This window comes from Pristis pectinata, chromosome 2 (genome assembly GCF_009764475.1).
Source record: "Pristis pectinata isolate sPriPec2 chromosome 2, sPriPec2.1.pri, whole genome shotgun sequence".
Classification (NCBI taxonomy): Eukaryota; Metazoa; Chordata; class Chondrichthyes; order Rhinopristiformes; family Pristidae; genus Pristis; species Pristis pectinata.
In genome coordinates, this window is record NC_067406.1 from 133,950,689 (window position 1) to 133,977,209 (window position 26,521).

General features: G+C 39.4%; 1 protein-coding gene across 1 annotated transcript in view; it reads right to left on the reverse strand.

Annotated features, from left to right (window-relative positions):
• The window catches only part of wrn (WRN RecQ like helicase), a 101,560-nt gene that overhangs the window by 36,894 nt on the left and 38,145 nt on the right, over positions 1-26,521 (reverse strand). The window contains 11 exon segments of the mRNA XM_052033168.1: positions 2,003-2,104; positions 4,539-4,720; positions 7,313-7,487; positions 7,599-7,786; positions 9,130-9,236; positions 11,644-11,726; positions 13,077-13,145; positions 20,247-20,355; positions 23,117-23,184; positions 24,847-24,922; positions 25,115-25,250. Coding sequence (XP_051889128.1) covers positions 2,003-2,104; positions 4,539-4,720; positions 7,313-7,487; positions 7,599-7,786; positions 9,130-9,236; positions 11,644-11,726; positions 13,077-13,145; positions 20,247-20,355; positions 23,117-23,184; positions 24,847-24,922; positions 25,115-25,250 — 1,295 coding nt within the window.

The window sequence follows — 26,521 nt, forward strand, 5'->3', positions numbered from 1 at the left end:
CTTCAGTCAAGCCTTAAGGACTGCCTTAAAGGTGACAACAGTAAAAGGTCCTATGATTTGGAAAAGCTTGAGGAGGTTAAGACCCAACATGACTGAAGGCAGAATTATAAAAGGCAGGTAAAGTAGCAGCAGATAAACGAGATCAGAATTAGAAAAATTAGATTGCAAAGAATTATAGGACTGAAAGAAATTAAGGGAACAGGGAGATACGAAGCCATAGAGGTTGCTAAACATATTAAGAATCTTAATAGCAGCATTTATCAACTTTGAACTAATGAAGTTAGTAAGCACAAGAAGGATAACTGAGCAGAATGGTGCAGGTTAGGGTAAAGGTAACGGGACTTTGGACGATCATAAGTTTACAAGGGTGGGTGAAATCAAAGGTGGAATATCCTAATGAAAAGCAGAAATCATATCATCCATCAATAGGGACATAGTGCACTACCCCTCCTCATTCTCTTTGGCAATTCAGCAGCCTATGTCAATCAAAAACACAACCCTTCCGCAACATGCCTCCTCAGTTGCTCCACACAGTGAACTTCCTTCATCTGGTTCCACTCCCCCTTCCCTTGAGAAAGGCTGTGTATAGAGGCTAGTGCTGTTCCATGCATTTCTCTTAGAGTTGTTATGCAGTGAAGATCATGTCCACTCTGCCTCTTGATGCACTGAGTTTACACAGTAATTCAAGGAGCAATTCTTCAGGTACTGGGAGGAAGCAAGGGAACTCTGGTGATGACTTTCCATGGCAGACTGAAGCGAGGTTCCTCTCTAAATACTGTCCCTTCCTCAAAGATGGTTACAGTTACATTGTCTCTGAGGCCCCTTGGCATATCCTCCTCTTGCCAGATATGGACAATGAATTGTGGATTTGTGACTGAGGTTTTTCACTGCCAAATTTTAAACCTTCAGCAGGGATACTGTCAACTTCCAAGGCCACCTTGTTTAGTGGGAGTGACCAGGAGATAATTAACTGCAAACGGAAGGTGTTCCTAGATTGTAAGCTCCACCATGCCTCACAGGAAAAGAAACAGCTCAATGGACACCTGAAGGCTGAGGCCCATGAACTAAAGAACAAATGGTGGGGTGGAAAGAGGGCAAGAGACCCAGCAACGTGTGGACTCTTCATTCCAGTCATCACCTGTTGGAAGTAACTCTTTGAAGATCTCCTCAATCATTATTCTGCCCTGATACCATCCTACAGAAACCTATTTTGGTTCAGTCTTACTGTCACTCCTAGCTTAAAAATGTTAAAAAGACCATATGCCAACTAAAAATGCTCAGATTAATCTGAGAAGTAGTCTAACAATAAAGGCAGCAGTGGCTGGGAAGGGTGGTAGAAAGGGAGAGCTGGACTTTGCCACGGTGTATTTGTCTTCAGATTGTGGGAAGGATCAAGATGTGAATGAGAAAGGTCAAGGTCAACGATCAATCTTTGTATGAATTTCAATTAACCATGCAGAAATGAGGAAGTGGAACCAGGTTAGGGCAGTTCACCAGCTGTCAATGAAAGAGTAGCATGGTTGGCCATGATCAAGGCTATGGGATGATCAATGAGGATGAAAAGAGATTATGAACCAAGGTTATAATCATATTCTATATGATTTATAATTAGGGTAGTTTTTTTCAATGTCATGGAAGGGACAGAATCCAGATTGAAGAGATTCAAATCTGGAATTACAGGGGAGATGGGCACAAATAGCAACAAAATTAATGAGTGTTTACTGAAGATATTGAATGGAGGGTTAATGTTAGCTCTCTGTTCCTCTAATAATTCCACTAGGACATCAATCCTTACTTCAGCAAGCAGACTAGTCCTCAGTTCAATGTTTCATTTAAAAGAGAACATTTTCAACAATACAACCCTCAGCTTTGTTTATATGTTCAAATCCTTACGTGGAGCTCTAAAACACAAGGTTCCAACGTAAAGACGAGTGCTGTCAAACTGAGCCGAGCTAGCACTGGCTGACAGAGAAAATATATGCAATTACAACAGAGGATTTACATTCTTCTGCACTTGGATGAAGTGAGGTATTTCTTCATATTTTCCATCATCTTAATTTTGTAGTTACGGAATGTTGAACTCTTAATCTCATTCAGCAGCTGCCTGTAGAAGAAATGATGACCATATCAATTACAACATACACGCTCATGTTTCTTCCATATTCACACAACTTACATGGAAATGTACCATCAACACACTTCAGTACTTCCTGTGCTGGACAATTATAACGTGGTATGATTTGCTTTCTAAATGTATCTTTTCTTACAGTTTTTGCTCGATCATTAAATCCCAATAGTACATTTAAGAATGGAAGGTCAGACAAATAAATTAAATCACAGAGGGCTCAGCTTTAGTGTGCCGTGCCTCCTACCACAATCATGAAGGCGGCACGCCAGCAGCTCTACTTCGTTAGGAGTTTGAGGAGATTTGGTATGTCATCAAAGGCTCTTACAAATTTCTACAGATGCATGGTGGAGAGCATTCTGACTGGTTGCATCACAGCCTGGTATGGAGGCTCCAATGCACAGGATCGCAAGAGGCAGCAGAGGGTTATAGACTCAGCCACCTCCATCACGGGCACAACCCTCCCCACCATCGAGGATGTCTTCAAGAGGTGGTGCCTCGAGAAGGTGGCATCCATCACTAAGGACCCTCACCATCCGGGACATGCCCTCTTATCGTTACCACCATCAGGGAGGTGGTACAGGAGCCTGAAGACCCACACACAACAATTCAGAAACAGCTTCTTCCCCTCTGCAATCAAATTTTGAATGGTCCATGAACCCATAAACACTACCCCATTATCCCTTTCTTTTTTGCACTATTTACTTATGTAATTTATAATAATTGTCTTTGCACTGTACTGCTGCCGCAAAACAACACATTTCATGTCATAAGACAGTGATAAATCTGATTCTGTTTCTACTATGCACAGACTGGCAAGCTTTTAGTAGCACATATCTTTTTTTTTTAACTATTGTTTTGTAAATAATGCTCAACATACACTTGCAAAGGTTTCTAATGAAGTTTTTTGTGTCTTAGTTTTGTGTCATTATATATGTAACTTTAATATCAAAAACTCCCATTCAAGATGCAGCACTAAGCCATATAGATAAGAGGGCTAAAGGTTTATTAATTGTTTAAGTTTTCTTAGCTACAGTAAAAATCCAATAATTAGCAGAGTCAGGACTTTGGTAGTGCCAGACTTGCAGATTTTCCAGACTATTGAATAATTTCCTGTTAATATCCCAAAACACTTTTAATTCACTTTTTGTTTTAGACATTGCATAGTGAACTTGACAAGCTTAAAAGAAAAAGCAGACCCCACTGAGCTTAAAGGACGCATGGGGAATGGGTTTCATGGGAATGCCTGCGAGTTTGAAGATAACGTGGGAAACGGGGCCCCAGTGAGCCAGATGCAAAACTATTGGGATTTCCAAACAACAGGATAGCAGATTATTGGAGTTTTTACTTTAGTTTAGACTTGGACTCTGCAACTCAGCATTTTCCTCAGATGGGGAACGATCATCCAGTACTCCTAATTCTGATTCCAAATAATGAACCCTACAGGCAAGTACATGTGGATGGACCCTGAGGCAAGCTTGAGACTCCTGTCTTGATTTGTTAGTGAAAAATAGTCAATTGGTGCAGGACCAGAAGGCAGCTGGCAACTCTAGAGCCATAAACTGCATAATAGTCTGTGCCTTAAGAAATCACAAGTAACAGTAAACTACCAAACTTTAGTGTAGTTCATGCTTTAAATAGTACTTAAGAGTTACTTCATACGTTCTTTCGTTTAGACAAGTTTGGTGAATAGTTTTCTGCTGTTACAATGCATGTGACTTTACAGATAATGCCTTAAACTAAAGTTTAGTTAAGAGGATGATGACTAGTTTTACAGTCCCTAAGAATGGAGTTAGAAACTTGCGTTGCGTAGAGACAATTATGAAGAGGGAGGGAAGAATTAATTCTATACTACCTTTAAATGTAATTATTTGGGAACAAAAACTATTTAATTTCACTGGATTACTGGTCCTCGATAACTGTGTCTAGCCCACTCGCAGTTACCATCAGGCAGGAGGTATAGAAGTCCCACACCACCAGGTTCAAGAACAGCTACTTCCCTTCAACCATTTGGTTCTTGAACCAACCTGCACAACACTAATCATTACCTTTGTAAAGCCACACTATGACTACTTTGCACTACAGTGAACTTAGTTTTTTTTTGTTCTAATTGTGTTCTTTCTTGTATAATTTATGCTTTTCTTGTGAACGTTATGTCTCTAATGCTATTTGCCTGTGATGCTGTTGCAAGGAAGTTTTTCATTGCACCTGTGCATACATGTACTTGTGCATGTAACAATAAACTCACCTTTGACTTTGGAAAAGTGAGAAAAACTTATTTTTGCCACTCAGGACAAACACATTGAGTAAGGCAGACAAAGAGCATTTCCTCTGACCATGTACAGTGCACATACCTTTTTCTAGTACCAACAAACACCACCTATTCACCTGGAACAAAGGTAAACTTCCGCACCTGTTTAACTTCATGTCAGCAGGACTCCATAAGATGTGACAATCACTGGGCAAACCATCTCGCCCAGCCCTCCCAATTTCTTGATAGTATGACTCCATTTCTTTAGGAGCTCCATAATGAATGATTCTACGAATATCAGGCTTGTTAATTCCCAAGCCAAAAGCAATGGTAGCTACGACACACTGGCAAAATAAGATGTCTGGATGAAAATATGAACCACTAAATTAGAACTATTTGAAACATATTTAGATAAATGTACAGAATATAACAATGACCCACAATTTGCCCTCAAAATAATGGAGAGAATAACAATCATTATTCATGCTCAAATGCTAAAGCAAATCCAGCTTGATCAACTTGAAGTTAAACCTGGAAACCAAAAAGTTGCTATCACAGACGAATTGTTGTCTGGCCCAATCAACGAAATACTTTGAACAGCATAAAGTTGTAATATTTGTACGTTAAATCTAAACTAAATTTATGACAGGGAAATTTTATAAGGCCTTTTCAATCTAAACAGCTCTTCAACAAGGCTTGAGAGCTAATTACCATCGAGCATTATTTCTTGCACTATATATTTACAATAAGTGCAGTCTCATTCCTGCGGATTATAATTGTTGCTGGAGATTTACAAAAGCTTGGATACTTGACCAGAGCTCAAAAGAACCCAACTTAACGTGCTCAGGTCATGTGTATGTGCTCATGAAACATCTGGGTTTGGGTCAGGTTAAGACATTCCTGTGCAGATAGACGGAGACACACAGACAGATGACTCTGGCAATATGTGTGTGAGGAGATAGAGAAAGGAGGATGGAAGGAGAAGTGTTAAACATAATAGTGAGGCCAGGAAAGGAGGGGAAGAAGAAGTGGTGCATAAATTACATATCTTTGGACTCAAGGCAGGTATCAAATTTAACATTTAAATACTTTTCTGTCCATATCTCCTCTCTTCCAATTCAATTTTTCTGTCCCTCTTTAATTTCCTTTCTATATCAAAAGTAGAGGGGGTTAGATGCACCAAACAAAGTATGGTCCATTATCAAGTCTCAATATTTGGACCAGAAGTTATTTCATGTGTGAGCATTTCAGATTTCTGATACTGCAGATAATTGGGTAGTACACTGGGTTAAGTAATACCAGAGGAACAAAGGACTGCAGATGCTGGAATCTAGATGAAAAACACAATGATGCTGGAGGAACTCGGCAGGCCATGCAGCATCTGTGGAGAAAAGTAGACAGTCAACGTTTCAAGTCAGGACCCTTCTTCAGGACGGAAGAAGGGTCCTGACCCGAAACAACGACCACCTGCTTTTTTCCACGGATGCTGCCTGGCCTGCTGAGTTCCTCCAGCATCATAGTGTTTTTCATTTTACACTGGGTTAAATGTCCTCTACTCACTTCTATAAGACTTTCTATTAGGTCATGCAGCAACAGCAGTAACTGTTGGAGTACATATACTGGGGATATTCTTAACACTGAGGTGAAGGAACTTTGTGGTGGGAGATGGATGAGAAGAGGAGGTGGAAGTTAAAACTGAAGACACTCAACCACTCACCTCCAATTTTTAATTGGGGCAGACCGAGTGGTAGGATACTAATTACTATCAAATAGGAGGACGGTTACTAAAATACCTCCATTTTAACCACTGTCTTATTCTCAACTTTAACAAGCCAGGTTCCCTGGAACTCAAGAAGCCCAGCATATGAAAGAAGGCAAGACAACCAGATCGATCAGTCAGGTATCTATGTTGCACTAATTGTGAGCATAAATAAGCTCAACAATCTTACCGCTGTCAGACTTCTTTGTCAACCACTCCACAGCTGTTTTCCTGGCTGACAGACAGCAAATGTCTACATATGGCTGGTTGTTGAACAGGAAATCTGGTAAGGTAATTTAAAATATTCTTGGGGGAAAAAGCTTTACTTCCAGGACTCCCATTTACTTTCACTAACATTCGCCCTATTTACAGTTTGGCTTAGGGTAAAGCTCCCTCTATTCAACAATAATGGGTTGAAAAATATTTACTTCTGAACGGTGGTTCTGCAAAGAACTGCAAGTCAGCACTTGGAATCACCATCGAATCCAGAGGCAGAGCACAAAAGTCTGGGGCCAACATGCACTGATGAGATCTTTGGTCATGGAACCTGCCTAAAAAGGGAGCTCCAGGCAAGTGCTCTACTTATTTTTCTTTATCATCATGCTTTTAATTAATTTCCAGTGGTTTAAGGTACCTTTAATTAACCTGTTTTATATTTTTTAATTATTTAACATTTGAACTGTTTTTAAATATCTCTGCTTATCAGAAGTATCCAATAATGGTTTAAATAAGCCTTTGACATTAGCAAGCTGCTAAAGGCATTCAGTGTTCAGGAATCAGGGTCTTATGATCTGCCGTCTGAAGCTTGTCACTCATAATACATCTTGCCTCATCAGACAGCTGGGCCTCCAAGTCAATTGGTCCCACAGAGATATAAAAAGTAAGGGTAGTCACAGAAAAAGCATGGAGTGTAGGGGAGGGAGGGGCATGACTACAAGTGGCGAGCCAAATTGAACATTTGGCCCAATGTGCTTTGCGATCATAGGTAGAATACCATTTCTTACACCAACCCATTACTTTTGGTAATGCCACTCAGTCTTTCGTTAATCTAACATGAATGCTCAAAACTTGAGTAACATACATTGAAAATATTGACTAATCTCAGTTTAACACTCTACATGTAATACATTACTCACCCAACCCTGGAAATTTAAACAGGGATGAAAACATTTCAGACCTGAATTTCGTCCCTCATGAACTTGTGATGCACTTCTCTCCTGGCCTTGATGCCCATGCCTGCATGGTATGTGCCGCAAACAACATTCATCTGTGACAATGCTCCAGCCACTAGTTCTGTAGCCTTCCTGGTTGGGCAGTAAACTATAGTGGGTCCTTCAAACTCAAAGGAGAACCTATCATTCAAGATAAAACATGCCTTCACAAAACTACAAACCACACTGTATTAATAAACTGCAGATGTGTGCAATTTCCTACATGTCTGATGTTCTTAAGTCAATACATACTTGTCCCTTTTGATTAAAAATGGTTCCAAGTCTCGTTTAATATCCATGGATTTATAACCAACTTCTAAGTACAAGTTTGGCCGATCAAAAGTAGTGCAGACAACCCGAGGATTCTTCAGCTTCAGATTCTCTATGATGTCATTTCTGATTGAAGGGCTGGCAGTGGCAGTTAAGGCAACAACTGGAATCTAGCAAAAAAATAAAAATAACAAAGTCAGAGTTCCATTACTTTTCATTTCTATTTATCTATTTAGCTCAGTAAGTACTGTGTGTGTGTGTGTGTGTGTGTGTGTGTGTCTGTGTGTGTCTGTGTGTGTGTCTGTGTGTGTGTGTGTGTGTGTGTGTGTGTGTGTCTGTGTGTGTGTCTGTCTGTGGGGAGGGGGGGGGGGGGGGCGGGGAGGGATGCTGATGGGAATAAGAACCCACTGCCTGAAAGGGTAGTGGAAGCAGAAACCCTCACCACATTTAAACAGTACCTGGATGATCACAAAAACCCTAACCTAAAAGGCTATGGACTGAGAGCTGGGAAGTGGGAGTAACCCTTGCAGCTACAATTTTGGCTGGCGACGATGACAATGGGTTGAATGCTCCTGTGGTGTAAATTTCTACAAGGAAGTACAAATTTGACACAATCAAGGCTTTATTATTGGTCACTCTGATTGACATTGAACACATTAAGCAGCAACAACACGGCAAGGTGCTGCAGTCCCCCATAAACCACAGCAGGTAGCGGTGGCAGGTCCTTCTCCTGAAGGACGTCAGTGAATCACTTGGAGTTTGTTGATAAGATCCATGGTCATTTTTATTATGCTGCCAGCCAACATTTTACATCTTGCCATGGTTGGATTCAAACTCAATCGTTGGACTACAACATCATGGCCAACACAATAATTACAATGGCAATGATGGTATCCTGGAATGACAAGTTACAGTATATTTTTGTTAAAAACAGATGAGTTAACCATGCGCTGAGTCCCCAACCACTTAATAAAAAACAATCAAAGCTTTCCTTCAACTCACCTCTATCATTGAATTCATTCTTCCCATTCGATTACATATAAACAGTAACCACTATAAAATTGAAATACAAAACTGAAGTTCTTCTTCCCATTAATGCAATTTTGATATGAATTATACTTGGCAAAATTGGGAGCAGAATCTTAAATCAATAGAGAACTTTGAGCCCAACTGGCAAAAGTTGTATTACCTTGCTCTATGTTCTCTCTCTCTTTCTCTCTCTCTCACACACACACACACACACACACACACACACACACACACACACACACACACACACACACACACACAGTCATGGCTTTTCAGACTCATTTATTTTAATTAGAAGTTTAATGGATTGCTTCATTGACATGTTCATGCCAGAAACATTTCCAAGTGGTCATGTATCACATTTTTAAAAAATTGCACCAGTGTACTAATTTACTATACTGCTCCAAATAACTTGTTAGTCTGACTCACAGTGACCATTTAGGAAAAATACTACCAAAATTTTATTGAAGACATATCAATTCACCTGTGGCAGTAATTGTTTTATAAGTCCCAATGTCCTGTAAGAACGTCTGAAATCATGTCCCCACTCAGATATACAATGAGCCTCATCCACAGCAACTAGAATAATACCTGAAGGTAAATCAAAAAGAGAATAAATATACTGAACTACATCCACACATGCATATTTAAACAACAATATTCGCTGATGGAGAACACCTCAAAAAAGACAGATTATAAGTTCTAATGTCATGTGCTTTCCATGAATGAAAGGACAGGCAGAGAAATGCTCTCAGTTTATTAGCAATTTCATTTTAGAAGTCAATGGGGAGTTTATAAAATTAGATTGCATGGCTTGTCCTTTAGACTGTTCTCCATTCCTATGAGAGCTCTAAATGGCTCTCTACCGTAATAATATTAAAGATCGGAATTCATCATGTGGGAAATCTCACATGGGAACAGCATCCTGAGTGCTCTGTAGATTTCCTACCACTTTGCACACATGTATCACACAGGCATGACCCAAAAAAACTCTCTGCCATTTATGTCAACAGGGACTTGGGAATCTAAAATGTGATTGTCTTTTGCCAACATTGGCTATTCTCACTCGGTGCCTTCCGATGTGGTAAAACTATTTTTTTTAAATACAAGCACTGAAAACATTCATAGTGCACGTGCTCAGGAATAGCAGCACAGCCAGTAGAGCCACTGCCTCACAGTGCTGGAGACCTGGGCTCAATCCTGACCGTGGACACAGTCCATGTGGAGTTTGTATGTTCTCCCCGTGACCATATGGGGTTTCCTCTGGGTGCTCCGGTTTCCTCCCATGTTCCACAAACGTGTAGGTTGGGAGGTTAATTGCCCACCGTAAATTGCCCCTTGTGTGCAGGTGTTTAGTACAAGCACAACCCAATCCATTTTTGATGCCTTTAATGACTGTTGAGTGAATACTCCAGGCTGAAATATGCCTGCGAATACTCTTTGATATTTATCGAGTCAATAGGGTATAGACATTCCCCAGCTCAATGGCACTTGGTATTGAAGCTGATGAGCTATTGAAAAAGATCCTTAAAAGAAAATAATGTGCTTTGTGAATGAACTGATAGCCACCCAAAATAATACACTTCAAAAATAAACATTTTTGCCAGCTGTGCAAGAGCAGAGTATGGGACTAATTTTCACCTCTTTCAGAGAGAATGTTCAAGCCTGGTGGGGTAAATGGCTTCCTCCTGTGTGACTGCCTGCACTTAGTATAACATTTATACTGGGTTCTTCATTACATTTGGGATGCAGCACAATTTCCTCAAATGATTACATTCAAGGATATAGGATTATCTATAAAAATATTAAAAACTTACATCTACATAGAAATCCTATTACAATACATCCATAGCAACTTTCCCTTTAACTTTTTTGCCCTATTTTTGGAGACTACTGATATAAACTTGCCGTAATTTAGTTACATCCACCCATTATCACTGGTTTTAAGAATCCCTCCTCCACTCAGTCCAAACTGCTGAGAATTTCTTTGATTCAAAAAAAACTCCACCCTATATTTTCATAAGCCTTACTATTTAACTGCAATAATTTTAATTGCACTAATGAAAGCACATAAAGGACCGAACACATAATTTGAAAATAGAAACAAGAACATGGATTCTGGTCAACTTAGTTCTATTATCCTCCATCCAACTTGGTCTTAACATGTTTCAGTGGAAATCTGAATGGTTATTATAGTTTTGTTACGAAAACCAGCCTCCCCTCCATGGACTGTCTACACTTCGTTCTGTCTCGGTAAAGAACAGAAAGCACATAGCTCCAGGCTCAAGGACAGCTTCTATCCCACTGTTATAAGACTATTGAACAGTGCCTTCATATGATAAGATGGACTCTTGACCCCACAATCTACCTTGTCATGGCCTTGTACCTTATTGTTTGCCTGCACTGCACTTTCTCTGTAACTGTAACATCTTATTCTGCATTCTGTTATTGTTTTTCCCCTTGTACTACCTTGATGTACTGATGTGAAATGATCTGTATGGATGGCATGCAAAACAAAGCTTTTCACTGTACCTCAGTACATGTAACAATAATAAACCAATTTACCAATTTTATGTAAGAGTGCAAAGTCAGGTGCTGCTTTTATAGGACTGCAATTCTGGAAGTGGTTCAGAACAATGTCTTTAGAAAGACCGTAACAATAAAAATGGTGTTCTCAGCCCATTGAAAGCTATCTACACCCCATTATTTATACCATTGCCTTTGTAACCAAAAGCTTATAGAGATAAAGCAAAAATTGTGCCTGAAATCAAAATTTTAATTTTAACCTGGGTTTGATGTGGACAGAGGTAGTCAGTCTTGACAGCAGATGGCATGAAGAACACGTGAAGCCAGGTCACAACACATTTTTTAAAAATATGAACAATGTATGCAAACTACAGCATATGCAATGAAATAACTTCAGATCTCTTAACAATTAGATTTCTGTGTTTTTGTTAAGCACACTGAAAAGCCATTAAAGGATTTAGGGTGTACATACCAACGCTATCATCGAGTTTCTGGAGTAATGGCATCGATCCTGAACAGTATTCAGGTGTCATGTAAACAACTCTGAAATGACCCCTGGAAGTTAAAAAATATATAAAATTATTTTAAATCACTCTTTATATACAATCTGTTATATCCCAATACCACTATTAATTAAAATGGCCAATTTCAACCAAACCATGAACTTTTTCTGTAATTTTGATTGCTGTTTCACAAGTTGGCAATAAAAAGACCATCTTTCAGCATGATGAAGTGCTCTCCCACGTTATTTTTTGATGTAGTCCATTTGATCCTAGAATTTTTATAATTTTTTCTTTGTCTCGTTTTGGTTTGTTGTTCCATCTTGTTCACTTCATTATTTCACTGTAATGCTAACAACAAATTAAAGCACAGAGCAATTTGGCAATCTCTTTTCTAACAGGGAAGAGAATGAGAGATGTTTTTCCTTAAATGTAATGAGTTATGGTAAACTGGAATGCATTGAAAGAGTGGTAGAAACACAAAAAAGTTGATGAGGAAAACATTTCAGGGCTGTGGAAATAACAGTTGAATGGGAATAATTGGACACTTCCTTCAAAAGAGGAAACACAAGCTGAATGGAACAAACTGCCACCTCCTGTGCTGTAGAATTTTATTCCATAGAACAATCTAGACTAATCCTCTTGCAAATGTTGTATAAAGCTCAACTCACTGCTTGGAGATTTTGTAATATTATTTAACTAGTAAAACAATGGAAATGATAATCAAGAAATCCATATATCCTACATTCCAGAGGGGTTTTGATTACTACTCAATTAAACTACAGCTACGGGTGGTTTTATTCTCCTATTACAGGGAATGGCTATAATCCACATACTGACACCAGCACTGCGACCAAGTGCTTTCCAAAATGAGGCACTCAACGTGCAGTTTCCTACAAATTGTGACAAGTATCAATACCATATATTAAAAGAAATGGAACACTGTTACTTGATTTATTCCCAAGTTAAATTAGGGAGTATTGATGGATAACTAATTTTTAAAGGGACAATTTTTAAAGGGATATCCACCCAACTGCACAACTTTTTCCAAACAAAAAAAAACAAGCCATGGCAACAGAGAAGTTCAGTCCTGTAGTAGTTCATTGTTTCTTTGACATTGTGATCAAAATACTGTAAAAGTTATAAATGTAGGTATAGATTTAAAAAATAATCTTTGAAAGACAAATGTTAAATTCTCCAATGCAAGATTAGCCACTGCAATAATTTTAGTTTTTCAGTGTAAGGTTCTTGTACAATATCTATTTTTTGAAAAACAAAAGGGAACAACCTCAAAATGTTGTTTCAATCTTTCATATCATTGAACAATGAAAGAAAAATAGCTGGTTTTGTTTTCAACTTAAGTTCACAAGGAGACCACGTAAGAATTCACTGGCAGTATACTCACTTTATTAGTTCATGGGAAAACTTCTGTGCCTGGGCAGAGCCAAGGAAACAAGCTGTTATGTTGGACATGCTACAAAAGAACATAAGATACAGGAATAGTGAGCTATTTTGTTGCATTGATACCATTCATTTAATTAGCTACATTGTCAAGCAGAATTAATAACTGTCAATGACAAATGCTAACAACTGGTATAGTTAATGCCTTCAATTTGCTCTGATGACAATCCTGTACTTAAACAACCCAACACACTATTCCTGCAAGATGATAAAACTATCCTGAAACTAACATTGTTGCATTTCCTTGCCCTTCTTTGAAACCTCCATTTAAAAGACACATATAAGCTGCTGTTGCTTTGAACCAAAACTAGTAGTGACAGCAACTATAAACCTTGTTATACCTCGTTATTCCTTTTATTTTGCACTATTTATTTATTTTCCTAATTTATAGTAATTTATGTCTTTGCACTGTACTGCTGCTACAAAACAACAAATTTCATGTCACACAAGTCAGTGATAGTAAATCCGATTCTGATAAACAATTTGCACTGGTTCCGTTTGTAGTCAGAGTGCCATTTTAAGTACACAAAGCGATTTTGTATGACCTGCTCTCATATAGGATTGTGCAGATGCAGTTTCATTAAGAACTTGCACTGAAGTTGTAAGATGTCCTATTTCATAGGAGCATTTACAATTAGCATCAGAGTTACATAGCTTGGAAACAGACCCTTCTGCCCAACTTATCCATGCAGAGGGTTGAGGAACAATCTTATAAAATATTGTTTCAATCTCTGCATATCATTTAACAATGAAAGAAAAGTAGCTAATTTTGATTTGTTCTCAATTTAGGTTCACAAGGACACCACATACGAACTCACAGAGCACATGAGAGTTCCTGCTAGACCTGAGGGCTTAAACAGCTGAAGAGATGGCTTTCAGCTGAAGAGCCTTTGTAGCACGCCCTCTATTACAAGTATATTGTTCCATAGGTAGGGAGTTCAGACAACTACAGATGGGGTAAATCTCCAACAAAATCCCAAAAACTTCCTTCATATGAAGTATTAGTTGATTTGCACCTCTTCCAATTTCGTGTGTTACATTCCATTCACACAATGTTGTCTCTACACTGCAGAATCCAAACACAGACTGGGTAACCACTTTAAAGAACATCTCTGTTCAGTCCACAACTGTGATCCTGGGCTTGTCACTTTAATTCCCCACCCCACTCACACCCTTTGGTGAGTGGGGTGGAGAATTAAAGTGACAAGCTGTCCTCAAGTCTCTTTGGCCTCTTAAGAAGCCCAACAGAAAGTCAAGGAACAACGTCTCATCTTCTGTCAAGACATACTTTGGTCCCCAGGACTCAACACTGAATTCAACAACTTTTTTTTAAAATCGATCTTTCTGATTTATATAGAAATGGCCGGTTGTGGTTGTAGGGAATGTTAGGGGTGCCCAGCAGATCGGGCTGCATCTGTGGGAAGGGGTTCCAGGGTTGGTGTTCTGGGCCAATGATCTATCATCAGAGGAGAAAAGAATGGGCTGTCAAACTGGGGCATTAGCTCTGTTCCTCTCTGCAGACACTGTGACTTGTTAGATATTTACAGCAGTTTCTAGTTATGTTTTACAATTCCTGGCCAGTTCTGATGCAACTCAATTTTCTCCCCCTCTACAGATGCTGCCTAATCTGCAAGGCTTCCCAAGCAAATACTGTGTTCTACATTTCAGTTCCAGCATAGTTTTGTTTCCCATTACTTAACTTCTCTCTCCTGTTCTTCCTCTATTTACATTTCCTTATTAACAAGCTACCTTCATTCTCTCTCAGTCAACAACAATCCATTACATTCATGTTCTCTTGGTCTCCACCCTACCACAGGTGTTGTTTCCCCATGCTTCACTTGTCCTGCAAGTTAAAACATATCTGCTTTCTGAATTTTCCCAATTTGGACAAAAGTCAGACTTGAAACATTAACTCAGTTTCTCTCTCCACAGATGGTAGTGCCTGATTTGCAGAGCATTTTCAGAATTTTCTCCATTTATTTCACCACATTCTAAATGCAATCTCACCAGGTCGCTCTTTAATTGGAGCAATGATTCTCTACTCTTGCACCCAAGTCCTCTTGATACAAACACCAATATAGCATTTGATTCTTAACTAGTTTATGAACTTTTACATTAACTTTCAGTGATCATGTCCCTCTGAACAGCAAATTTACCATTTAAAAAATAATCTGCTTCCTAATTTTTCTACTAAAGTAGGCGACCTCAAATGTTTAATCCATCTGGAATGTCCTTAACTATTCCCTTAGCTTCTGACCATCTCCATAAAGCCTCTCTGCATCCTCTCCACAGCCTACACTGCCACCTGGATTTCAGTCATCAGCAAATCTGGCTACATTACACTTCATATCTTCAACCAAATAACTGATATAGATTGTAAACAGATAGGCCCAATATCAATCCCTACAGCGCTGAAAATGATCCATTTATTTTGATTCTTTGTATTCTCTCCATTAACTAATACTTGGTGCACACCAGTTTATTATCCCCAATACAACATGCTTTTATTTTATTTAATAATCTTGCGTAGCACCTTATCACAAGGCCTGAAATTCCAAATGTATCACATCAACTGATTCACCCTCATCTATTCTGCTAGTTACGAACCCAAAAAAGATCCATGTCAAATATGCTTTCCCTTTTGTAAATCCATGTTGACCAAACACAATCCCATTATTAATTTCCAAGTGCCCTGAAATCACTCTTTTAATAATAGGTTCCAAAGTTGTTTCTAACTCTGATATCAGGCTTACTGGTCTTTACTTCCCTGTATTATTTCTCCCTCTTTTATTAAGTAGTGGGGTTACATTTGCTACCTTCCATTTTTTGGGAAACTTTCTAGAATCTTTGGAATTTTGGGAGATGACAACCAGTACATCCACTATCACAGAAAAGCTACTTCAAAATTCTAGGATGCAGGTTAATATGTCCTGGGAATTTATTGGCTTTGTCCCATTATCAACCAGAGAGGGGCGACTTCTTTTGTGCAGCTCCCAACGGAATTATAAAATACTCCCATTTACAACTATTACAGCTGAAATCCGCAGCCACAGAAACTACAGTAAGCAACATGGATTTAAAGTCATTTAAAGAAACTAGTGATCTTAAGAACCAGCAGACTCGGGAGTCCAGACCACCCAGGGAGTGAGTGGCGCAGCTGGAAGCTCAGGGTACGTCTCCATTGTTTCAGAAAACATGGCTACAGGGGAGGACTGCAGGTAAAACTGAAACGTAGAGCCCCAAGAGGCCCCCCACCCGCCCCCACCATCCTCCTGGCTGATGTACAGTCTCTGGAAAGTAAAACCTCAGAGCAAGACTGCAGTACCAGAGGGACATCAGGGACTGTTGTATACTCTGCTTCACAGAGACCTGGCTCACCCCAAGCACTCCAGGCACAGCGCTCCAGCCCAAGGGCTTCACCATCCACTGCATGGAGTGGACGGTGGCATCAGGCAAAGGCAGGTGGTGGTGTTTGCTTCATGATCAACTCATCATGGTGCACAGACGTGATGGTTCTGTCTCAGTCCTGCTCCCCTGACCTGGAACATTTAGTGGTCAAGAGACATCCGTTTTATCTGCCGAGGGAGTTCTCTGCCGTCATCCTGGTAGTGGTGTACATTTACCCCTGGCCAATGTCAAGCTGGCACTGGAGGAGCTGAGCACCGTGATCAACAGTCAAGAGACAGTGCACCCTGATGTAATCCCAATCGTCGCGGAAGACTTCAACCAGGCCAGCTTGAACTCTCTGACAAACTACCACGAACACGTCACCTGCGGAACCAGAGGAGCCAAAGCACTCGATCGCTGTTACACCACCATCAAGAATGCTTACCATGCCATCCCGCACCTGCATTTTGGCAAGTCCGATCACCTGGCTGTACTTCTACTCCTGGCACATAGGCAGAGACTGAGGACTGCAATATCAGTGGTGAAGACCGTGAAGGTATGGTCAAGGGAGACGGAGAAGCATTTACAGGACTGCTTTGAATCAGTGGACTGGACCATATTCAGGGATTAATCTTTGGATCTGAATGAATATGCCACCACTGTCACTGACTTCATCAAGACCTGCATGGATGAGTGTGTGCCATAGAGAACGTAGCAAGTTTTCCCAAGAAGCCCTGGATGAACCAGGAGATTTGCAGTCTGCTGAGGGCTAGATCTGTGACATTCAAGACCAGTGATCCAGAACCCTAGAAGGAGTCCAGGTACAACCTCCAGAAGGCCATCGTGATAGCGAAAAGTTGAAGTGTGAAGTTAGAGACACAACAGGACGTACAACAGCTGTGGCAGGGTTTGCATGCCATTATTTCCAATAAGGCAAAATTTAACAGCATAATTGGCAGCGATGCTTCACTCCCTGATGAGCTCAATGTCTTTTATGCATGCTTTGAAAGGGAGAATTACACTACACTGGTACGAATCCCCACAACATCTGGTGACCCAGTGATCTCTGTCTCGGAGGCCGACGACAGAACATCCTTCAAGGCATCAGGCTCAGCTAGTGTATATGGCAAGGTACTGATAATCTGTGCCAATCAACTGGCTGGAGCTTTCAAGGATGTCTTCAACTTCTCACTGCTGCAGTTGGAGGTTCCAACCAGCTTCAAAATAGCATCAATCATACCAGTGCCCAAGAGCAGGATGAGCTGCCTCAATGACTATCGCCCGGTAGCACTCACATCTACTGTGATGAAGTGCTTCGAGAGGTTGGTCATGGCTAGAATTAACTCCTGCCTGAGCAAGGACCTGGTCCCACTGTAATTTGCCTACCGCCACAACAGGTCTACAGTGGACAAAATTTCACTGGCTCTCCACTTGGCTTTGGAACACCTAGACAACAGCAAAACGTATGTCTGGTTGCTGTTGATCGATTACAGCTCAGCGTTCAACACCATCATCCCCTCAGTACTACCCAACAAGCTTCAAAACCTGGGCCTCTGTACCTCCCTCTGCAACTAGATCCTCGACTTATCAGGAGACCACAGTCAGTACAGATCGGTAGTAACATCTCCTTCTCACTGACAATCCACACAGGCCCACCTCAAGGATGCGTGCTTAGCCCACTGCTTTACTCTCTCTACACTCATTACTGCGTGGCTAGGCACAGCTCAAACGCCATCCATAAATTCACTGATGACACCACTGTTGTTGGCAGAATCTCAGATGGCGATGAGGAGGCGTACAGAAGTGAGATAGATTGGCTGGTTGAGTGGTGTCGCAACAACAACCTCGCACTCAACATCAGCAAGACCAAGGAATTGATTGTGGACTTCAGGAAGGGGAAGTCAGGAGAACACACATCAGTCTTCATTGAGGGGTCAGTGGTGAAAAGGGTGAGCAGCATCAAGTTCCTGGGCGTCAACATCTCAGAGGATCTATCTTGGGCCCAACACATTGATGCAATCATGAAGAAGGCATGCCAGTGGATCTACTTCATGAGGTGTTTGAGGAGATTTGGTATGTCACCAAAGACTTGCAAATTTCTACAGATGTACAGTGAAGAGCATTCTGACTGGTTGCATCACCGCCTGGTATGGAGGCTCCAATGTGCAGGATCAAAAAAAGGCTGCAGAGAATTGGAAACTCAGCCAGCTCCATCACGGGCACAAGCCTCCCCACCATCAAGGACATCTTCAAGAGAGAGTACCTCAAGAAGGTGGCATCCATCATTAAGGACCCTCACCATCTGGGACATGCCCTCTTCACGTTACTACCATCAGGGAGGTGGTACAAGAGCCTGAAGACCCACATTCAACATTTCAGGAACAGCTTCTTCCCCTCTGCCATCAAATTTCTGAATGGTCCATGAACACTATTTCTCTTTTGCACTATTTATTTTTGTAACTTATAGTTATTTTATGTCTTGCACTGTACTGCTGCCGCAAAACAACAAATTTCACGACATATGTCAATGATAATAAACCTGATTCTGATACGTTAATTTCTCCAAAATCAGTTTTGTTAGTAAAGCCAACTTTTTTTTAACATGTATATGTTCCATAAAACATATAACTAATCATTTCTATCAAAGCATAGTTTTTCATACTCCAAAAAAGTGAGAAGGTAAATTTTGTAAAATCAAGACAATGTAAGCATCTGAATCATACAGCCTATGATTATAAAATCAATAGTTAGACCATATCTGGAACGTGGCATCCAATTTAGGCCCCTTCTATCAGCGAGCAATTTGGTGAACTTGGAAAAACTTGAGAGGAGAGCCACAGGAATGATTTTCCCAGGTTAAAGAACCATAGTTATATGGAAACAGAGCTGGCTCGTTCATTTAAGAGCAGGAAAGACTTGGAGGTGATTTGATAAAGGTTTATAAAATGATGCCATGGCTGTAGAGTATGCCAAAAGACCATAACCAGGGAAACTGCACTTAAACTATTCAAAGCTAGAAATAGATTGACTATTATCTGGTTCTTCTTTGCCCAGAACAGATTGCCAATGGGATACACTGCCAGCTGATATGGTATGCACTGACTATTCTCATGCTCTCAAGAGAGACCTGGACCAATTCTTGGCGGAGGAAAAACTAGCATCATTTAGAATTTGCATCTTTATAAAAAGCACATACTCCATGTGATCTCCTCACAGGCTGCGAACACTAAAGGTGGTTAGGGAAAAATTGTGCAAAGCATATACATTAGCCCTGGTTTTATCCCTCTTTTATTGCCTTTCCCAGGAGACATCACAGCTATTGGGGTTACACCAGTTGAACTTTCCCTTCTTGTTATTTCTGTGTACGTTTATTTGATAAATCCTTTGTTCTACCCCTATTCTATACCATTCAACTCTGAGGCAGAAGTAGCTGCATTTCGCTGAATGTTAGTTTCCTGGGTTGAAAAGGGGAAAAAAAACACAGCCAAAGTTCTTGCTGACTGTTATAATGACCATGTTAGCTGGCAGTGCACACATATGGAAATAAGGTGGAGAAGTTATAAGGTTAAGCCATGATGTCTGTGGTAACTAAATTTACTGATATTCACTTCTTGGTCTCAGATGTGAATAACTGGGGCAAAGCCATCTGCTAATTGGGAACTTAAGCCCCACAAAGATTCCAACAACAGAGCAAGGGAAAGTAAAGAGTGAAATTAAATAAGCTTACTTCAATTGTAATACTTGATCCTCCATCAAAGATATGAGAGGTGAAACCACTACTGCAATACCTCCTGTGTAGACAGCTGGGAATTGGTAGCATAAGCTCTTACCATAACCTGTTCAATTTTAAAAAAAAGTAATTGGTTTTTCAAACTGCACAGTAGATGAAAATTTGCAAGTGATCTGTACATTACACTCTCTTAAATCTCCTTCAGGTGCTAACTTATGCTGAGATAGAATTCTACAAGCAGCAGATGTCTGGCACCTGCCCCATTTGTCCTTTATTCATGAACAGTGGGTGTCAAATGCCTGTTAGAAATATTTAACCATGAGGGAAAGGATAAAAAAAGTAAAATCAGATGAATTTGATCCTGTTCTCATTTAACGCTCAGAAAACTCAGTGGAAAGTTTGCTACTAGGAGGACAGAGTGAGTCTGCAAAAGGAAATAAAAAAGGTTAAACCTATGGGCAAGAAAGTGGCAGATGGAGAATTATGTGGCAAAGTCTGAGGTTATGCACACTTGGATGAAGAACAGAAATACAGAATATTTTTCAACTGTGAGAAACATTGATATATAGAGGAACGTTGGTGTGCTGGTTCAAGAAATAGAGAAAGTAAGCATGTTGGCCAAGCAGGTAATTAGGAAGGCAAATGGGTAAATGATACGTTGGCCATCATTGAAGGATAATAAGAGGACAAAATAAAATAATTATTAAGATTATACAGGACTTTGGTGAGAAACTGACATTTTCTCCCTGTATCTCAAGAATACATTTCCCCTGGAGTCAGTGCAGTGTTGATTCACCAAATTAATTCTCGGGATGTAGGGGGTTGACCCAAGAGAAGAAACTGTAATATTGGCCCATCTGCAGTGGTTAATGAGACATACAAGATTCTTCAAGGGAGTGCCAAGGTTGGCAATGAAATCTAGATCTGTGGGGTATTGTTTCAGAATATGGAGTCTGCCACTTTAAGAACAAGGATAAGAGAAAGTTCTTTACTTAGAGTTGTAAATCTGTAAATCTTTGGAATTCTCTACCAGAGGGCTTTCGATGTTCAGTTCTTCATATTCAAGGTCTAGATCAATAAATTTTTGGACACACTGGGAACCAGAGAACATGGGGATCTTTAGATGAGGCACAGGTTCTGTCATGACATTAGTGAATGGCAAAGAAGGCTAAATGGCTAATCCTTATCCTTTTTGTTTTAAAATGTTCTTATATCCTATTGCTCTATTCAAAAATATATTTTGCTGTCTGGCTAACAACATTTAGTATGCAGAATGAAAGTCCCGACTGCTTGGCATGGAGGACTTAGACCATGAAGAAAATTATTTCTACAGATGTACAGTGGATAGCATTCTGACTGGTTGCATCACAGCCTGGTGTAGAGGCTCCAATGCGCAGGATCGAAAGAGGCTGCAGAGGGTTGTAGACTCAGCCAGCTCCATCACAGGCACAACCCTCCCGCCATCAAGGACATCTTCAAGAGGCGGTGCCTCAAGAAGGCAGCATCCATCATTAAGGATCCTCACCATCCAGGACATGCACTCTTCACGTTACTACCATCGGTAAGGAGGTACAGGAGCCTGAAGACCCACACTCAATGTTTCAGGAAGCTTCCTCCCCTCTACCATCAGATTTCTGAACAGTCCATGAACCCACGAGCACTACCTTGTTACTTCTCTTTTGCACTGTTTATTTATTTTTGTAACTTATAATTTTTATGTCTTGCACTGTACTGCTGCTGCAAAATAACAAATTTCATGACATATGTCAGTGATAATAAACCAGATTCTGATTTTGATCATCACCACCAACAATCCAACTGAAAATAACTTGTCAGTGGGGCTATGAAATCTTTGAATTTCTAAGTGAGCAATTCAGCAACATGCAGTACACCTTGCAAGTCATCGTCAATTGTTGCTCAATGTTCTTCAATATCATTCAGCATGTTTGTAAGTGGAAAAATTACATACCCCCACATCCATCTTCAGTCAGAATGCTCAAAAGTTGCTCAATGCAAAGAACCACCTTAAGGTTTTTAAAATTTAGTAAGTTAACCACTACTGTTTCCATTACTGTAACATTTTATTAATGTGTGTTTGGCTACCAAATGAAAGAGATGATGAAGAAAATTGAACCTTTCAGGGATTCTGCCTCCACATTATCCAAAAGAAGCTACCCAGCAAAAGCCACTCCTGCAGCAGGGAAGTTATTGCCTTTGTACATCTTTTATTTTACAACAATATAGTTAACTCTTGGGTGCTGGATTTAATCTTCCATAGACACAGTATGGTGCAGGTCAGGAGCAAGTGATTTACCCTATGCGTTTCATAAACCTCTTCAACGCTTCTAAATATGGATGGAATACCACCCATTTTGTGAAAATGTATGGCTGCAACAATGTTCAAGCAGTTTGAAACTATTAGCTCAATGTAGTGTGCTTGGTTAGCACATTATTCACTGGATTAAGCATACCATGTCAGTAGAGTATACTGTCTATAGGATGCATAGGAAAAAGTTGTTAACACTTCTCCTGTAGCACCTCTCAAACCAATAACCTTCACAATCAATTAGTATAAGAAAGCAAGTGCATACCAAGATCATGACCTTTAAGGATTCCTTTAATTTACTTAACATTATATAATTGCTATTTCTCCATTGTTGTTCGGTCAACGTCCTGGAATCACACTGGAAATAACTTTACCACACGTACTACAACAATTCAAGAAAGCAGCCCACCACTACCTTCTCAAGACAACTCTGGATGGTTAATTCACATTATCCTTGCTAATAAACTTCACATCTTTAGAATAAAAAAGAAAATCAGTGTATTGGAAAACACACACACACACACACTCTTATAATACTCACCAGTTGCCATAACAACTAGATTATCTCTTCTCTCCTGAAGCACTGAATGGATAACATTCCACTGTACACTGTAAATCAGAACACAGTTCAATTGACCTTGTACATATTTCATCTTTTCAAATTCTACAACAATTGAATTCATATAACATGTTCAAAATACCACAAAGCCCTTCATAGAGGGTAATCAAAAGAAAACAAATATTAAAATAAAGGATATGTTAAGAGAAGCTCAAAGTAATTGTGTTTCAGAAGACTTCTAAAAGAGGAGGCAATTGTGAAACAAAGAAGGTCAGGGTGATAATTCCAGAGCGGAGTCTCAGCAGAGCTAAGCAACTGCCAATGGAGGCACAGAGTTTGCTGGGTTGGAAGAGGCTACCAACAAAGAAGATCCAAAGCTTAGAGATGTGCAAGTCAGTCCCAAATTACATAAAATATAGATCAAAATACAAGTAGATAGTCAATTCTTTCAGTTGGTTTGCAATTTCTGAAGCCAGGGTGAATTTGTCCTGTTTGTACATACATTAGGTTGTAAACTGCATGATGCTACATCCAAGACTGTGATTCAAATGTATTAAATCTGGGTAGAAGTGCACTTTCTATAATTAATATGATAAGGAGTAAAACTGGGAAATACGAAAGGTAACTATTGTCTTTGTGTGCAGTTGAACAGGCTGCCAATGTAAAGATATATGTACGTAACACAGAGGAGTAAAACAATTTAACCATCTGAAATTAAGTTAATCCTGATTGTCAAAATCCTTGCAACCAAATAAGAAAAAAAAATCATTTTCATGGAGTCTTAGTGTTTGGTTCCAAGAATTAAAGCTGTAGTGTCAAACTGAATAGGACACCATCAACATATCCAATGTGTCCCAGCATTTAAGTAATATGCTGTGTAATATACTCAAGAATGCAGTCCTCCAACTCCTTTCATCCTTCCTATTACATAACACAACAGATGTAGTAATATAGTTTAAAAAACGGCAAAGCCATCAATCTTCTAACATGCTGCCTCAGAAATTGGTCCCATTTACAATGGAAGATTTCATCATCCCTAAAAGAATGGCATGCATTTCATCCAGTCCATTTGCTTGAGTGAGCAGTGCATGATAAAATGTTAAATTGAGGCTCACTGAAAAGTTAGTTTACCATAACATGGATTGTGTTTAAGAAAGGTCTTTTTATTCATTACCATTTTGGAACATCTGATTGAAAAAAATTACAAAAATGCTATATCAGGCCATGTTAAGAGTATTCCCCAAACTGTAACCCAATCCGATGCAGAGTCAAAGGATGCTGAGTTCTAGTTACATGGTCTTTCAATCACAATTTGCTCCTCTAAAAGCATTTGGTTTGACCTAAGATAAAACTAATGGTGCTGGGACTTGTCAGTATCTCTTTCATGCCCTTAAATGCTGAAGCATAGAATTTCAATTAATTCAACTTATTTTGATGGAATATTTTATTCATTATCATTTTGTCAAGAAGACTTAAAGACCTTTATGTACACATTTTAAAAAAGTAAAAAAAAAGTCTGAAAAATAGAAAATACTGAAAACACTCAGCAAGTCAAGTAAGATGTATGGCGAGAGAAATAGAGTTAACCTTTCAGGCAAAGTTAACTCTGCTTTGCTCTTCACAGATGTTTCTATTCATACATGTATATTTTATGAAACTGCAATATTGGTTCTTGCCAAATGTCCCAAAATTCTTGTAAAATTAAGACTTACGGTTTAAAATTAGTATGTCCAAAGTAAGTTTTCAGATATTCGATCTGTTTTTCATTTGGTTTTGGTATTGCAGCATCTAAATCGAACAAAAAGAGGACAGTCACATAAATGGAATACATCCCAAAATATTTTGATTGTAGAAGACAGCAAATTGTATATTTACTATATACATACATCTAAGTAATTAAATAGATTTATTCTTTGATAAAAGGTGAATCTTGTTGGGAAGTGCATTATGGAAAGAACCAGCCTTTCTAAATCAAGTTACCCCACTTCTCCTCTTCTTCCTTGATCTTTTCATCTTCCTCATCCTCCACTTCAAAAAGCTGCTCTGATGTAGTCTTGTCAAGTAAACTGAGGGATTCTTCAGAATCCATTTCGGAACTGTCCAGATCTTCCAGTACCTGTTAGATAACCAGTAAAAATGTTCAGAAAATGCAAACAATTTATCTAATCATTTTTGCAAGGAAAAGTAATGGTTAATATTCTTTCTTCAAATACTCAGCATCAAAACAGAGTAACTGGCAATTCAGCTCACTGCTGCTTTTAACAATATTTACACATCTTTCTTTTAGTAGGGTTTTCCCCTAGCTTTAACAGACAATAGCCCTTGTGTAGAAATGAAAATAAGATAGACAATTCCTTTGAGGAAAAAAAGAGCTGCTGGAGGAACTCAGCAGGTCAGGCAGCATCTATGGAGGGAAATGGGCAGTGAACATTTCGGGTCAAGACTCTTCGTCTGGACTGGATTTCTTTACATTCTAGATTGGTCTAATCTGAAATAATTTAATGCTTACATATGCTATCAGTTTATTTTCTTGCTCAATAAATTTGTTTTAAGATAGGGAATCATATTTGATCTTAAACAGGATCGTAACCCCACCAATATACAAGGTTATTACAACACAAGGGTTTAATCTTAACAAATTTCTTCAAGTGTAGCTACTATTGCTACACAGATGAAAAAGGGGACAATTTGCACAATGTTGATTAATAGGGAATATGAAATTGGACAACAAACTTCCTGTAGTTCTTTGCAAAACCATCACTGCTCTTCAAACAGATAAAGGCTTCAGTTTATTGCCTTATACAAAGACATTAATAATCACCTCCCCTGACGTAGTGGCACCATTGTGACAAGTTCCACAATGGGAGGTGGCACTAATTATGGTATCATCATTTAGATAAATTGAACTATATCAAGGATCTAAGAAAAATTTATAGCAGGTAGCTAGGGTATTTTCCTTCTCTAAAGAGCACAGGATAATTCTAATGATCTGTGTTACCACAGGATATGTCCACATAGCCAAACATGCAACCCTGCCATGACTTGTAACACTGTCACTGACTTCTACATTGCACAGGAACATGACTGTAGTTCTGACATCCGAAGAAGGAGACATCTTCCTTTTGTTTTTTCCCCCACAAAATCTTAAGTAGTCACAGCTTCAGGAAACAACATTTACACTACTTAGGCAGCAATGTACAACTTTGTTATGAGACAAGATATCTTTATTAGTCACATGTACATCGAAACACACAGTGAAATCTTAAAAATGTCACCAACTCTTAAAGCTTTCAAATAATAAAACTATTTCAGAAACACCAAGATGGGGGAAGAATGCACTTGCATTTCCATATGACAATTTCTCTCAGAAATTCCAAATGCAATAAA